This window comes from Syngnathoides biaculeatus, chromosome 2 (genome assembly GCF_019802595.1).
Source record: "Syngnathoides biaculeatus isolate LvHL_M chromosome 2, ASM1980259v1, whole genome shotgun sequence".
In the NCBI taxonomy this organism is placed as follows: Eukaryota; Metazoa; Chordata; class Actinopteri; order Syngnathiformes; family Syngnathidae; genus Syngnathoides; species Syngnathoides biaculeatus.
The window spans coordinates 34,193,043-34,209,674 of NC_084641.1; the positions used below are offsets into that span (position 1 = coordinate 34,193,043).

Below are 16,632 nucleotides of genomic sequence, written 5' to 3' on the forward strand. Positions count from 1 at the left end.
GTGCATCTGTTTGTGGTCTTTCAGCTCAAGAGCAATACCAAAGAGAAGGAGTTGGTGGATCAGAGCCAGGCAGAGGAGTTTGTCCATCATGCACTGGCATTCTGTGAGGGCCTCTATGACCCTTATTGCAACTGGAGGCATCAAATCTGCGGGTAATATCACCCAGCAGATACAAATGCTCAGCTCTGAATTGCAGTTAGCGACTAGAGTATACAGTGTATGCAATTTTTCCATTCTTATGTCCTGTTCTTTAGGAACCAGCAGGGCACAATTGAGAGAAGCAGACAGAAGTACAAAGCAGCTCCACTCACTGTGGAATTTGTTCCCTTCTTTTACCGTATGTTGTCAACGCCAACCCAACTCATTCCCGTTCATTTCAATTCCTTAAATGTAAATGAATGACAAAATCATTTAAAACTGTTTACTGTGAGCTCTTCTACACCTCATCAGTGGTCCTTGTTGTGTTTGCCAGACATTCAGATTAAATAATAGTAAATGGTCTCTCCTGACAGCTATTTTAAACATTCTCCTTTTTTATGTATTCACTGTGTAGCTATAGTGATTTGATGCCAAACATTTTGTCAAGCAGTAAGTTCTATGCATTTACTTTCCTTCATGATATTTCCCAAATTTGCATCTGGTGATTTTTTTTTTTTTTTTTTTTTTTCTTTCTTGGAATCGATTTAGGAACTCTACCCACTGAGATGTGTTGACAGATGAGTAATGGGTGACCTGAGTCTACTATGACCCAGTCAATTTCCTTATTTGTCTGTGTTTTATGCTCTTAGTTCGCAAGGATGATTCTGCTTTACAGTATCATTAGGCCTCTTCCTGGTACCTAAGGTATATTTAAGGTCCACTAATACGGTAAATAATCTGTGTTTCTGTCTGACCTCTTTTTCTAGAGTGTTTTCAAGAGAGTGAACACCTTAAGGAGAGCTTAAAATGTTGTCTACTGCACCTTTTTGGTGCCATAGTAGCTGGTGACCAGGTAGGTCACGTGAAAAATCTGGTCAGCGAGACTTGTCTCAGACTTATCGAGATGTTTGGATTATGTTGTTTCTTGAAATGAATATTGTCTTCGAGGACACATAGTTCATACAATAACAGAACACAGCGGTCAAAATAAGATACTGATCTTAAAATAGCTTTAGATTGTGGTCTTGTAATGTGAAACATTTATGAATTTTAAAAGCATTTAAGCTTATATTTGCAGGTATTACATTAGTTTGATACACAACTTGAGAACTCGCACCCTTGATTTCAAACTACCAATTATGGATGTCCGCAAGTATTGAAATGTGTGACGGACAGTTGTGTGTTGAATGTCTACATTCATCTTCAGATTTGGGTTTTTCCTGTTAAGACTACATTTATGAGTTAGAGTTCTAACCAACATTAAAAAAAAAATCAAGAAAACTATCGATAAAAACGAGCAATTGTGAAGCTGAGTAAAAATGGGAAACAAATCAGAGGAATTGCAGAAACTTTGGTCATAGCCAATACAACTATTTGGAATCTCCAAGAGCAGCAGTAGATGATGATGAGAAAAAGATTTTGAGAGCTGTAAAGTCCTCAGAAAAATGATCAGTAACATCAGCACCTCCAGAGGACAGGAGTGATATTCTTGTAACATACTGTTTACGTGAGAAGGTACAAAGTACCCATTAGCGAAAAGAATAGGAATGCTCACGAGAGTTTGTCAATAAGTGCAAAGATGAGACTAAAAAGTACAATGATGGACTGATGAGACAAAGATAAACTTTTTACCAAAGTGTTGGAAAAACTAATCTTTTTAGAAAGAAAGGTCCACTATCCCAAGTATACTAGGACATCTGTGAAACTCAGTGGAGGTGCCATGACTTAGGCTTGCATGGATTCTTCTTGCTCAGATTGTTTAATATTCATTGATGTTATACCAGGTGGCAGCAAAATTAACTCGTTAATCAGCATATGCATATTCTGTCGATTCATATAATTATGTAATGAAAGTGGATTATCATGCAGCGAGGTGACTCCTCAAAACAACAAACGAATTCATCAGTGGTAAGAATTGGAAGGTTTTCGACTGGCCAAGACAATCTCTGACTTAAACCCAATGGAGCATGCATTACACCGTCAATAGTCAGGTCATCACAGGTTTTATGCAGTTATAGGATGAAAAAGATTTGCACATAAATATTAAGTCATATTGACTGTGTTAAGTGTATCTTTTCCAAACTTTTGCTTACCTCAATATGACAACACAAATAATTCTCTAAATTTATCAGCTGCTGATATAAATACCTACAAATAAAAACCAAACTATTGATCTCTTCTCATTTTCATCTTTTAGTGTAATCCCCAAATTTGTATTTATAACATATTATACCATCGGAAAAATACATCCTTTAATTATTTTTTTCCCTTACCCTTATCACTCTGGCAGAAGAACGCACTGCTTGCGGTGTCTCCGGCCACCATGGAGGTTTTGATGAGGGTGCTGGTTGACTGCTCCATGGGTAGTTGTTCTTCAGATGAAGGAGAGGACTGGGACAGTGATGCCCCTGATCGGAAAGCATGTCTTACTTTAGGTTGTTTGAGGGTGGTGGTGCAGTGCCTCCTGACTGCCAGCTCAGACCAGCGGCAGGTGGAAATTTCCTCTGTGCTAGAAAACTACTTCAAGCTCCTCAACTCGGACCCAGCAGCTTTGGTTGCTGCTCAACAGCAGCAGCAAGCCAAAGGTCGCCTGCTAACACTGGGCAGTCACTGGGAGACCCGCTTTGTGGCACTGCAAGTGCACATGCTAGGTAGGACAATCAAATACAGAATGAGCTTGTTGGTACAATTGTTCAAATTTACTGAATATTCATACAGTACTTTCAACACTTTGTGTCTGTGTTTCCTTGCTCTCCCGATCACTCACTGTCTCACAGACACAATGAGGGACATGTTCCTTTGTTCAGACAGGCCAGTTCTACAAGCCATTTTCCTCAACAGTAATTGCTTTGAGCATCTGACACGACTACTCCAGAACAGCAAGGTAACTTCCTGCCTGACTGTAGTATGTAACTGTTCTGGACCTCCACGGAGTGACTCCATGGGTGGCTTGAGTATTTAAATGCCAGTTTCATTTCAAAACACCATGGTTTTATTGTACAAGTGTCCGGAAAAGCCCCATTTGAAAGCTTCTTCTATTCGACCCAGTTTTGTATCCCCTTTGTCCATATTTGGCTAAGACTACCCACTCACAACCCCACCCCTACACACACTTATGAGAGCATACGTTTTTATTGACAGCACTGATGTGGAGATCATTAGTAGTAATGTACAGTAGCTAAGATAAAGAAATTCGAAAAGCTTGATTACAGGCCCCTCATCAGAAAAATATCCAACTCATGGATTACTCGTGGACGATTTTTAATTCATATTTCACGTTAACAGAGGCACCAAAAAGACAATACTACAACACAAATGCTAGAAAAATGTTATTTGGCAAAATATGTCTCCTTTTAAGGATAACCCAGAAAAGCATTCTCCTTTAGCAGGAACATTTATAAAGCATACCATTTGCCAATAAAACTAAATGTTTTTTGGTTCTTGTAGAGGTTTATTTAGCACACTGCACTGTTTGCCATCTATAGTTTAAAAATTGTTCACAGCATGCATGGTAACTCTGTAGCTCGGCTGGATCACCATCACTTCTCTACGTTGACCCTTATAGGGTCTGGCTTTTTCACCTCTCACCTGCTGCTCTACTCACTACATCCTTCCTCCACTGCATCAACCTTTGTGCCCTCCTCTCTCCTGCTCTCTCAACTCCCCCACATGCTTTGCTGACATCTTGCCTGTTGTGTGTGTCAGCTGGTTAATGCTAGGTGCACGGCGGCAGACAAGGACCAGAAAGATATAACCAACAACAGGTTACTGACAGGAGAAAGAGACACTCAGGTACAACAGAGAAAGTCCCACCTCAATTTACCCCCATTCCTATTCACTACCTCCCCGACCCTCTCCCACGTACCTGACCAGACACATTGGCCACTCCACAGCAAGACCCTCACCAGATCCTGCCCAGCTTTGGCATGAATGCAAATAAAAAGTCACTCTGTTCTCTCCTGTGTTCTGATCGTCTTGTTCTGCTCTCTATGTCCTAAATCCCAGCAGTATCATTTAGGTTAGTTGTGTTTTAAGCCCTCCATTGATCAAGAAAAAAGGTAGATAGACCTGCATTTGGACAAGAACCTCAGTGTGACTTTGTTTTAGCTAAGGCAAAACCTCTTAAAAACACAGATAATACACCCTAATTGGCATACTTTCTTTCTTTATAAGTTATTCTTTTGATGTCTGGTGTATAGTGGACATAAGCAACTGCATAACCATTTGCGATTTAAATAACATGGACAAAAGAAAAAAATAAATCAATGAATTCTGTATCCGGAATTCACCAAACTGATGAATAGTGGGATGACATATCCCCAGTCTTGCTGAGGAGTGACCTCAATTCCTCCCACACAGCTTTGCCAGCTTCATTTAATTAGATTGCCTATTTACATTTCTTCCCTCCCCTATACAGTATATTGTCTTGGTTTTCTTCAGATATTTTGGGTTCCACTGGAATGCTATCACAATGGAGTGGTGTGAGGGGGATCTGGGCTCATTGACATTGTCAACACAGTCCCTCCAGCTGGTCCCAAACTCAAACTGTTTTCAGCTGCATGTTTTATTTTCATAAAACATCAGGTGAGAAACACTGCACCTGTTGACGGGAGCAGGACAGAGCTGGATGGTGATGTGTTTGTTTTGATGGTTTGACTTCTGGTGTATGGGTTGCATGTACTCTATATATTGTCTGTGTTTGTGTAATGAAAAGTGTGTATGGAACTATGCATGTGTCTGCTTGTTTGTGTAAATGGTTGTTTTCCTTTTCATTTCTCTGTGACCAAGCTATCACTCCTTTTGGAGCAAACTTATACAAAAAAAAAATCCCTAAAGCTACTACAGTTAGAATTCTAACCATTGTTGAATGTTTTACTCACATTTTGCACACTTACATGGTCTGACCCAAACGCTGCGCTCTTTTCATTTCATTTTCTTATTCAGTAAATAAAGTTTATCTTGTTCATAGATGTGGATTTAAATTATCTGCATGTTTTTACACACTGTAAAAGGCATTCACACACAATATTGATACAGCTTGCTTTTTTTTTTTCAGGTGATACAAGGACGGCTAGACTCCCTTGCTGTAGCAAGTATTAAAGCCCTAACTACAGTGATGCATAAATCACCTGCTGCAAAGGTGAAAAGTCTTATCAAATACCTGTGTATTCACGTGTAATTTTCTAAAGCAGATATAAAAAGGCTGTTTCATTTTCTGTTGGATAAAACAACAATATAAAGAAACTTTTTTTTCTCACACCCACAGGAGGTGTTCAAAGAAAGGATTGGTTATAATCAGTTGTATGAAATCCTCGTTTCACTCGGCCAGCCATCTCGACACCTCCTTAAAGAGCTGATGAACATGGTGATGTTATTTGTTGTTTTGTTGCTTCCTGAAGACTGTCTTAAACAGGTGTGTTTTTTGGGTGTATCTTTAGGCGGTGGAGGGTGAGCACACGTCAGTCGGCCTCTTCGGAATCAGCAATGTGGATCCTTTACTCCTGCTTGTCCAGTGGCTCCCAGAATTGGACTCATCCGAATTGCAGATTTTTGCTGCCGACTGGCTCTTTCGCCTCTCCTCCCTCAATCGACAGACACGTGCAACTTGTGTAAATGCTGCTATGGTCTTGAGAGCACTGGCTGTCCTTGAGTGTCATCAGCGGCTCCATCGAGCTTGTGCAGAGAGCCTTTTTCGGTTGGTGGGCTCTCTTGGCTCACAGTCCTTTAGCGCCAGGGATCTTCTTAGACTCCTGCACCTGCTCAGACTTCCAGAGTACAGCCAAGCACATCCATATCTGGGGCCTGCGCTGAAAGCTCTCCTAGCCATGGTACGTAAGCAGGGTTTGGAAAGTGCAATGCAATACTTTGATCTGTCACCCAGCATGGCCGGCATCGCAGTTCCAACAGTACAGCGCTGGCCGGGCTCTGGCTTCAGCTTCCTAGCCTGGTTTTCTCTGGACCAGGATCAGTTGGATTCAATCAGCAAAGACAAGAGAAAGCAGCTTTACAGGTTAGTTAAAAGAACAGTAATTGGGAACAAAAGCCCAGAGGGGGGAAAAAAGCAATTTTCAACAATAAATGAGTCTTTTAACCCTGTTTAATTCAACTTTTTTTTTTAGCTATTTAGTGTGCATGTGCGTGTGTGTGTGTGTGTGTGTGGTGTGTGTGTGTGTGGTGTGTGTGTGTGTGTGTGTGTGTGTGTGCGTGTGTGTAGTTGTCTCTCACTAATGTATGCAACCACAATGTTACACACTTGTGTGTCCACCACATGCACCTTATTTCATATCTATGTTGATGAATAGATTATTAATGGTTTTGAATCAAATTCTGGAGGACAAACAGTTGTGGCCATGCTTTGTGTATGTAGTTATTGTGTATATTAGAGAAGAATTCCCAAACAACACGTGCATACAGTAAAAAAGAAAAACAGATGTTTAAATTTTTTTTTCCCCATTTTTCAACCTGTGTAGCTTTTTTACCTCTGGAGGCACCGGGTTCGAGGCCTTTATTAGTTCTGCAGGTGCGCTGGTGGTGGCTGTTTGCACAAAAAAGGAATATGTCACGGTCATGCTGCCAGACAACTGCTTCTGTGACTCTCTCTGGGTGAGTGATATTCCATAGATACCGTGGTGTCAAAAAGAGTTTGACCCCTTCCTGATTTCATGTTTTTTGCAGGTTTTTCACATGTAAATGTTTCCCATTATCAAAATAAAATATAAACGAAATATATAAGACAAGTTGGCACGGTGGCGCAACTAGTTAAAGCGTTGGGCTCACAGTTCTGAGAACTCGGGTTGAAATCCTGGCCTCAGCTCTGTGGAGTTCACATGTTCTCCCTGTGCATGTTTCGGTTTTCTCCGGGCACCCCAGTTTCCTCCTACATCCCCAAAACATGCATTAATTGGAGAATCTAAATTTCCCCTAGATGTGATTGTGTGGGTGACAGTTGTCTTTCTCTATGTGCCCTGCATTTGGCTGGCAACCGGTTCATGGTGTACCCCGCCTCCTGCCCAATGATAACTGGGATAGGCTCCAGGATCACCGCAACCCTTGTGAGGATGAGCAGTTCAGAAAATTGATGGTTGGATGAATGTATAAGACAGTAAAATAAATACAAAATGCTGTTTTTAAATGATTTTATTATTAAGGGAGAGACCTGACAAAATGAAGTAGACCTAAGACTCCTCAAAAGCTAGATATTATGCTGCGATCTTGAGAAATTCAGAAATAAATTAGAAACGAGGTTTTTGAGATCTATCAGTGTGGAAAATGTTCTAAAGCCATTTGGGACTTCTTGTCAACAGCACAGCATTGGTGTGGTTCACATACCAGGAAAGAGGCCATTTGGGCAGAGTCTCGTCTACATTTATGTGGACGGACAACAGAAGCTATCTGCCCCCCTCAAGTACCCTTCCATGACCGAGGTGAAATCCTCACTCAGAATAGTTAGAAACTGAAATTATAAAGTGTTTAGTTATTCACTGTGTATAACACATTAATATGGTGTCCCAGGTGAATACTGACTCCCACTGATGTCTCCCCTCTCCTTTCCACAGCCGTTTACCTCCTGTTGCATTGGCTCAGCAGGTCACCGGACCACCACTCCCCCACCTTCCCAGATCCCTGACCCACCCTTCTCATTAGCCACCTCACCCAGCACACGCTCCTCACTGGGTGGCATTCTTTCACCACATACCTGGGGGGGACTTCTGAGCGGAAAGCCTGAGTCTGTGACAAAACTCATCTCAGCAGGGACCCAGGATAGTGAGTGGGGAAGCCCCACATCTTTGCAGGGTCAGCTGGCAAGTGTCATGGTGTTCCATGAAGCCCTGCAGCCCTACCACATCAAAGTCCTCTGTAGTGCTGGTAAATAGTTGGAAATGATGAATAGTAGAGAAATGAAACATGATCGAAAATAATAATAATATTTGATGACATTGTTTAACACAGGTCCAAACTGTGTGTCGCCTATAAAAGTCCAGGAGTCAGAACTTGGTGACCTTTCAAGCAAACTGCTGGTTCATTATTCCCCAAAGGTTATTTCTACTTCTAATACACCCTGTGTACCAAGCATCACTTAAGGTTAAACACCCTTTTACCAACAGGCGTGTCAAAACCCAATCTGTCTTGATCTTTCCCCGAACAAACTACATGGGCGCCTGACTGGGAAGAAAGTTGTTAACTGGGACATCAAGGTTAGGATGTCCCAAAAATTATGTCACATTATAATTCTGTGCACAGAACAAACGTGTTGTATTTAGTACTTTTCTGTATTTTTGGCAGGATATGATCAATTGTGTAGGTGGACTTCAAGTGCTGTTTCCTATACTAGAGCAGTTGGCTCTAACGACCCCTGATCAACAGAATAGTGATGTTTCAAGTGGGTCAGACTTTATCACCCCAGATGTGACCACTCCCTCTGAGAGTGAATGGGTCATTCTCCCATCTAACAGGGCTTCGGGTCAGTGCATCACTTTACAAACACAGTATGTTTTCAATTACAATCTCTAAACAAGCAGTGTATGAAAATCATAATTTTTGATATCCTGTATCAGAAGCGCGCCTGGAGAAGAATCTGGTGGCTACTTTACTGTTGGTTCTGAAACATTTTCTACAGAGGCATGTAATAAACCAGGAGAATCTGCTCTATTCGCATGCTGTTCCGACTCTGGGAGCCCTGCTGCAGAAGGTGTGTGTTGAGGTCAATTTTTCACCTTCACAGTAGTGTCTGGTAATCCAAGTAAGAAATGCTGGCCCAGCATTCAAAATTCACTAGTTAAGTGTATAATGAGAAGGTCACAAGCATCAGATTAAATTTCTGTGTGACTGAAGCACTTGTGGTTACTTAAGTAAATAAAGTGTTTTATATTAAGCCACTTTAATGTCACCATACTTACACAATAGAGCATGTTATATATTGAGACAGCAGAAATCTCAAATCAAATCTCAAATTGAGTAGCGAATACAAAAAGCTTATCATTAGGCTCTGTGTGCCTGGCTTCCTTCCATCTGTCTTCTTTGTTTCCTTAGTCCTTCACCGAAACAAAGTGGGGTTTGAGCAGAATCCTGCAGAAGTATATCTGAATCAGCATTTAGACCATCGCAAAATGAGACATTAAAGGCTTTTGATTTGATTTGAAAGCCTCCATTGAGAGGCAGGTTAAAAATGTGGAAAATAAGAAAATGGATGGTTTTTCTTGGCATAGTGACCACACCCTCTTAATCGTAAATCTGGAGATAATACATTTGTTTATAAATTCCAGTAAGTTCTTGATCTTGTGTTTTGTTAAGGGAAGTTGTGAATATATATAAATTATATATTCTAAATGTGTTTTGTGTTTCCAGCTTCCTGCAGGACACGTCGATGTCAATGTGCTCGTGGCTGTGCAGTTGCTGATAGAGCAAGTTACATATGAGAAGAACCACGGGCTGCTGCAACAACTTCACACACATCTACTGTTCAACTTTAACATCTGGAACAAAGGGGACTTCCCTTTACGGATAGGTGAGAACTGAAAACTGAATGAAAACAATAAACTTGGAAATTTAAAGTATTAATTTGGGGCATTTAAAATTACATCAAATAGTTATGTTGTGTGTGTGTTTTTTCCTTCTCTTGTAGGTCATATACAGTATATGACAACTGTCATCAAAGACAACAGGAAACAGTTCCGTAAAAAATATGGAGTCCAATTCCTTTTGGACAGCATACGTCTCTATTACGGGTGAGATTAGATTCCCCAACTCTATGGTCCATCAAGTTCTACCTGGCAGAGCATTAAATTCAGTTTTTCTCTTTAGGAAAATCAGTAATAAAGAGAGTGGTCTGGGTGATGAAGACATTCTGAACATCCGGATAGCGCTCTACGACCTCATTAAGTACTACATCAGCAAGGGCATGTCACAGGAGGAGATGCACAGTATTATTGGTTACATTGCTGCTATCGGGGATGAAGATCAGGTGAGGAAGCATAAATGATGGAACATTAACTGCTCATTTGGGTTATGGGTAAACTGGAGATTAGATGACCATGTGTTTGAATTAAATGTGGTAGTTTATTGTACGTTTGCCCATCATTTTCACATATTCCAATGAAGTTGCGAGATTGTGTAATTTACCTGTCCCCAACTTTTTTTCCGTCTTTTTTTTTCACCATAGTCCCAGTTTTTGGGGAATGTGTTGCATGCATTTAACTAGGAATGACAGAATAAATTTTTAATATTACTGTTGACTGACTGCATATCTACACCAACAGTGCGATGTGACTATTGTGCACACGTGTCAAGTACATTGTCATGAGGTTGCTCAAACCATATATTGTGCAGTCCTAATGGATACAAACATTAACATGTATTATCGGTTTATCCAAGCAAAGTATATTGTAAAACTCATTTTGGAATGAAATGCTGCAAAGTCCTCCATCAGTGACCAACAGTTTGGCATCATTGATGCCCACTCCTGGATATTTCTATTTTTGTCCATTAAAATTCATTAATTATTTGATGAAACATATAAATATGGTACAACAGAACAGTGGAACAGCTGTAGACCACTGGCCTCACAGTTCTGAGGACCTGGATTCAAATTCCCGTCCCGCCTGTTTGGAGTTTGCATATTCTCTCCGTGCCTGTGTGGGTTTTCTCCGGGCACTCTGCTTTCCTCCCAGATCCCAAAAACATGCATTAATTGGACACTCTAAATTGCCCCTAGGTGTAATTGTGATTGCGACTGTTGTCTGTCTTCCTGTGCCCTGTGATTGGCTGGCGACCAGTTCAAGGTGTACCCCGCCTCCTGCCTTAAAACAGCTGGGACCCTCGTGAGGATAAGCAGCTCAGAAAATGGATGGATGGATAAATATATTACATATATCTGAAATGCACGTACTTACTTAAGTATAGTATTTCATGAATATTCAGTGGACAAGGAAACTATTTAAACCCCCTTCAATTTTCATCATTTTCATTTGCTCTGACATGCACTGTAAGCTGTAAGGTCTTACATTGACAGGTCCAATCAGTATAATCAAACAGCTGTACTCCATTGTAAATGTAGAACCATCTCAACAGAAGAAATGGATAACACCTGTCAAATTTATATGGGATTGTCACAGCAAAGGTTCTGAATACTTAGTGGTTTGGAATATTTCAGGTTGTCTGTTTTAGTAAATCTGGATATGAGGTGTTCTGTGTACATTAATAAAGGAAAAAAATTAACTCAAATGATTTTAGCCAATGGCTGCAATATAACCAAGAGAAACTTTTCAGAGGGTTAGGGTCTGAATATTTTCCATACCCACTGTAAATATTTATGAATCATTCCTATTTATGAAACATAAATATTCAAATAATAAATTTCACAAACAACTCTTTGTCCAGAGCTGGACAAACATTTACTAGTTTGTTAATTGGCCAGTTCCCCATTTCACAAGAACTGCCTAAAATACTTACCATTTAATAATAAACATAATAATAAAATAGTAATAAACAAATTTTAATGCAATAGGAACCAATGGGAAGTCCGGAGCTATGCCTGTACACATTGTTAATGCCTCATTTCACGCCAGGTATCCTTTTGCTTTCTTTTCTGTCTTTATATTTTGAAGCATCTTCTTCTCAGTAAGTGTAAAAAGAGTGAGAGGTACTTACATTCAATACACTGTACTGTGTATCATTCATAATACTACAATATATACTGTATGTCTGTCTCTGACTTACAGTACATGACTCAGCCGTCCTTCAAATATTTAGACTAATTAACGCATTCAACAGATATCACACTTTCACAAGGATGAATTTAGTTTACGGCTGTTTTTTTACATTATTATTATGGAAATGTTTAAAAAATAAAATATGGCAGTGCTATTCTATTATCACTTACTAATTTTAAAGACATTTTTTGTGTTGAAGATTTGTGGGCTATTAGAGATGTTACTCAGCCTCCTTCAGAACAGCCCGTCCAGGGACCAACTCTTTCTGCTTTTCTTCGAGCCCGGAGCAGCTGACTCCTGCTACACTCTTCTGCTGAACAACAAACACTCCGATCGCCTTAGAGAACTTGTCTTCAAGGTGGGTTACAGCCAACTTCACCTGGAAAAACAAAATTGCCACCATTCATCTCAGAATGTGTGGAATTTATTGAATGTTTTTACCTGCTTATGCACAGCTGTTTGAGCGTATGTTGCGATGTGACCGCATCTATGAGAAAAACAAGCAGCGTTTGAGGCTAAGGGAGGCGGGTTACAATGGCCTGTCACTACTTTTCTCTGATTTTCACATCACGCCGACGCTCATTCGTTGTCTCCTCAATCAGGTCCTCCACACAGGTCAGCTTTTCTTTCACAATAATTTTTATTCACGTACTACACGAGGTTGAATCGTGTCTAATTGACATGGGTTGCTTATAATATAAAGATCAAGTGGTGAACTACAGGGATCTGATGGCACTAGTTCAGCTCACTCATCGAACTGGACCCACGACACGGCTTATCGTCTGCAAGAGGGTGAGGTACCATGAATTGCTCAAGCAATTTGCTCTCTCTGAACCCTTTGTTCTTTATCATAGTTGGACAAATGTATTAGACATCTGCCTAAAGCATTAGCTGTGTATAATGATTTTCAACATCTTAAAGCGTTTTTTTTTTTGAGTGGCCCCAGATGTGACAAAATAATTAAAAACCATATAATGTCTACCCAGAAGAGTAAAAATGTCACCCACATGTTTCTAAGGCCCGCTAGACAGGTAAATATATTGTCCGGTGCTCTGAGATGTGTTAGGCGTGAATTTCTCCTGATAAGAAGTCTCTGAAACTGGTCAGGACAATGATCTTGAACATATTGAATCTTTCCATCCAAAAATCTTTGTGTGTGGATATGGTTAACATCCCAAGTCATGACTCATTTAACTAAGGAACAAGGAAGCAGCTGTAAATAAAAACAAGCATGTCTTACCTGGTGCTGTATTTTGCTTAAGTGGGTTCACCAGACGGCAAGAGGCATTTGTCAAAACAGGTCTTTGTTGACGACCTCACCATTTTACGATACTCCCGTCTCAGGTCCTTTCAGCAACACTGCACAAAATATCCATCCGTTAGTGTTCTTTATTTTTGTTGGCTCACATTTGATAAAATGAGATTTCTGTCTTGGAGGACTGAAATTTAGATCATGGTGGAACAGAATCTTTGTGTGTGGTGTTGGATGTTGGAATGATCTGAGTCGACCACATATTATGACCAAAACTGATAAATGAGTGATTTTTTTTTTTTAATCTCCATGTCTGGGGTCTTTAAAAGATAATCTTTTAACATTTGAAAAATCCTTGTTTGCCTACCAGGGCTGAGGCATTTCAATAGCTTTCATTATTTTTAGGTCTACCAGCTCCTTCAGTCCCAACAAGATGCTGCTTTCCAGATTTCAAAGCAGCAGTGTTGGCAGGATACCTTGGTACGTCTCTACCTGCGGGGTGTAGGCTCATTGCCATCACGAAGTGCAGACACTGTCAGCACCTGCAGCCTGGACTTGAACCAACCCAGCGGAAGCAATAATAACCACCTAGAACTGCCACTACCCCGTAGAACAAGGGCAGCAAGCGCTGGCCGCTTGGACCGCCTCGAGGATGACTGGCTCAGTATGGGCGATACTCGTTCTATCGACAGCATGGAGAACAGTGATGTCATCTCACTACTGGACACGCCATCATCTTCTGCTTCTGCTGAGCCACAAATCCAAGTCAAGCCCTGGCTAGTGGGGAAATCCGGGGGCTTGACTCTTGACTTGTCTCACGTGCAGGCCTACGGGGGTGTGGAGAGTGACAGCCAAACACCTGGCAGTATGCCAAGCACACCCTCTCCACTCGAAGCATCAAAGCCCTTTCCAGGAAACTCAGGAGGTTTAGATAAGACTGCCACATTAACCGAAGACACCTTCCTCTTCAGTGACAATCTCTCTTTGGGGGAGTCCTTCAGTAATACTGAGGTGAGATAGAAGGTTTGCTTGAAAGTTGAAATGGTCTTCAATAAACTATTGCTGTAAATGTATTTAACTGTCTCTGTCATCACCTATTAGCGGGCCGAGGAGGAATTGTCGAGCATGTTGTTGGAGATTGTGTTGTGTGTAATGTGGCGTGGAGTTGAAGGTTCTGATGATTCGGCATGGCTGGAGCGTGGTCAAGTCTTTTCAGCTCTCACCAAACTAGGAACGGCTAATGAATTGCTACATCCTGTTGACCATATCAAACTCAGGTCTGTCCTCTACCAGAGTGCTGACTGTACTGCATGCGCTGTGCATGGTTAAATACTTTCAGACAAGTTTGGTAACAATGGACTCTCCTTTCTTTGGACCCTTTTTCTAGTCTCTTGGAACGTATGTTGGAATGGGCTGTGACTGACAACCGTGAGGCATCTGCTGCTACATTGCCTCAACACACGGAGAATGCAGTCCGTTTGCTTCACATAGTACAAGATTTCCTCCAAGCTGAGGGTCTGATTAATCCAGCATTGTGGACAGAAAAGGTGCTGGAAGAGACTGTGACACTGATGGACTGTCTCATGGTATGGTATTCTGCTGGCACCCAGTGGTTCCAGCTATCTCAAGTTGGAGTGAGATTGTTGCTAGGCTTCATGGCGCAAGAGGACCCAGAGGTGAAATATTGTTAGCTTTGTTTTTCTCAATAGTTGCAAAAGCCAAATTCTGTCATAAAAAAAAACAATTCTGAAATCACAGGTATGTGCAATAGCCACAGCCAAGCTCAACTTTATTCTGCAAATGAAGGAAGTCTCTAGCCAGGACGAGGCCTGCTACCTCCTGGGAAAGGTTGAGTGCATCCTGCGGCGCTCTGTCCAGGATAAGACAGAAGAAACATACTCATTCCTTGTTCCACTCTTGCGCACACTCCTCTCCAAAGTTCACCGCCTCCTCTATATGGAGCTTCACCTGCCCCAACTGCCTGATACCAATGGCAGCCCATCTTTCTTTGAAGACTTTCAAGTATACTGTAACTCACCCGAGTGGCGTGTCTATCTGGACAAATATGTACGAGAATGAAATATGCCATGGCATGTTTGAAATGATGAGATTGCACTATTATTGAAGTCTATCATTCATTTTCAGATTATTCCATATATGAAGCAATATGAAATTGAGACCTTTAGTCAGGGCCATGAGACCATGGCACTCTTTTGGAAGGAGTCCTTTGAGGCCTTCATGGTCAGCCTACATAGGCGAGAACGAGAAAGGGGTGAGAGCAAGATCTGCTTTCAGGTGAGTTGGATTCCTTCAGTTTGATTCTAACGTAACTAAATAATTCCCCAGTCCTAAAATGTCACATATTCCCTTTTTACATTAGGAACATTTTGTAGAACCCTTCTCCCGCCAAAGTCGTCAGGAGAACTTGAGGTACAACAGCATGTTAAAGCAACAGCATAGCCAAAACAGCGCCTCTCTAAGGCAGTGGAAGGCAGCTCGCCGGGGGCTTTTTTGTGAGAGGGGTCCCTGGGCTGAAAGGTAGTGATATCAGTTAGCATTTTTGTATTTAGAAATAGCCAACTACGTTTGTAGGGTCTGATGTCGTACGTAATAGCAGTCCAAATTTTTAATATGATTTGCAAAATAAGGAAAAAGCCAAATGCACATCCACAATTAATATTTTGATTTGTGCTTGCAAAATATAATGCTCGTGAGTGATATCATGCATGACCATTTAAACGCATATTTTTCTTCTATACAGTTGGCACGGAAAGTATTCAGTCCCACTTACATTTTTCACTCGTTATATTGCAACCATTGGTTAAAATTATTTACGTTCATTTTTTGCACTCACACACAGCACCCCATATTGACAGGAAAATAACGGAATTATTGCAGAGTAACAAAAAAAAGAGAAACTGAACTATCACAAAGCCATAAGTATTCAGACCCTTTGCCCAGTATTTAGTAGAAGCACTCTTTTGAGCCATGAGTCTTTTTGGGACTGATGCAACAAAGTTTTCACACCTGGATTTCGGGATCCTCTGCCATTCCTCGTTGCAGATTCTCTGAGGTTCTGTCAGGTTGGATGGTGAAAATTGGCGGGCAGCCATTTTCGGGTCTTTCCAGAGATGCTTTTAGTTCAGGGCTCTGATTGGGCGATTCTACAATAGTTCCAGAGTTGTTCTGAAGCCACTCTTTCATTATTTTAGCTGTGTGCTTTAGGTCATTATCTTGTTAGAACCTTAGGCCAAATTTGATGTTCTGAGTACTCTGGACCAAGTTTTCATCCAGGATAACCCAGTACTTGGCCACTTTCAATTCCAATATATCTTATATCTTCCAATAAAAGCTGGACACCAATGAAGGTGTAGAATCATCTCAAGGAATATCAGAAGAAATGGGCAGAACCTAAGTAAAACATAGGAGTGTCGCAGGAGTCATTTATTGTTTAAATTACAATTATAGATTTATTTCTCTTACAAAAAAATCTGCAAAAATTCAACAATTTAGGGTTTTTTGCCATATAGGGTG

At 40.9% G+C, this 16,632-nt stretch overlaps 1 protein-coding gene across 7 annotated transcripts in view; it reads left to right on the forward strand.

Annotated features, from left to right (window-relative positions):
* The window catches only part of nbeal1 (neurobeachin-like 1), an 87,169-nt gene that overhangs the window by 49,430 nt on the left and 21,107 nt on the right, over positions 1 to 16,632 (forward strand). For 3 of the 7 annotated variants that reach the window (XM_061802107.1, XM_061802115.1, XM_061802122.1), the window contains exons 6-33: positions 25 to 152; positions 255 to 337; positions 906 to 991; positions 2,429 to 2,789; positions 2,916 to 3,022; positions 3,844 to 3,930; positions 5,195 to 5,278; positions 5,405 to 5,503; positions 5,577 to 6,148; positions 6,609 to 6,741; positions 7,443 to 7,562; positions 7,695 to 8,004; positions 8,089 to 8,174; positions 8,244 to 8,333; positions 8,422 to 8,599; positions 8,694 to 8,827; positions 9,484 to 9,643; positions 9,761 to 9,863; positions 9,940 to 10,099; positions 12,046 to 12,204; positions 12,302 to 12,461; positions 12,550 to 12,638; positions 13,504 to 14,109; positions 14,200 to 14,375; positions 14,486 to 14,774; positions 14,857 to 15,165; positions 15,244 to 15,393; positions 15,479 to 15,636. In XM_061802107.1, the coding sequence (XP_061658091.1) occupies positions 25 to 152; positions 255 to 337; positions 906 to 991; positions 2,429 to 2,789; positions 2,916 to 3,022; positions 3,844 to 3,930; positions 5,195 to 5,278; positions 5,405 to 5,503; positions 5,577 to 6,148; positions 6,609 to 6,741; positions 7,443 to 7,562; positions 7,695 to 8,004; positions 8,089 to 8,174; positions 8,244 to 8,333; positions 8,422 to 8,599; positions 8,694 to 8,827; positions 9,484 to 9,643; positions 9,761 to 9,863; positions 9,940 to 10,099; positions 12,046 to 12,204; positions 12,302 to 12,461; positions 12,550 to 12,638; positions 13,504 to 14,109; positions 14,200 to 14,375; positions 14,486 to 14,774; positions 14,857 to 15,165; positions 15,244 to 15,393; positions 15,479 to 15,636 (5,177 nt within the window). Of the gene's footprint in view, positions 1 to 24; positions 153 to 254; positions 338 to 905; positions 992 to 2,428; positions 2,790 to 2,915; positions 3,023 to 3,843; positions 3,931 to 4,665; positions 4,723 to 5,194; positions 5,279 to 5,404; positions 5,504 to 5,576; positions 6,149 to 6,608; positions 6,742 to 7,442; positions 7,563 to 7,694; positions 8,005 to 8,088; positions 8,175 to 8,243; positions 8,334 to 8,421; positions 8,600 to 8,693; positions 8,828 to 9,483; positions 9,644 to 9,760; positions 9,864 to 9,939; positions 10,100 to 12,045; positions 12,205 to 12,301; positions 12,462 to 12,549; positions 12,639 to 13,503; positions 14,110 to 14,199; positions 14,376 to 14,485; positions 14,775 to 14,856; positions 15,166 to 15,243; positions 15,394 to 15,478; positions 15,637 to 16,632 lie in introns of those variants that run through there. The other 4 variants (XM_061802131.1, XM_061802135.1, XM_061802152.1 and 1 more) reach the window with 4 other exon arrangements.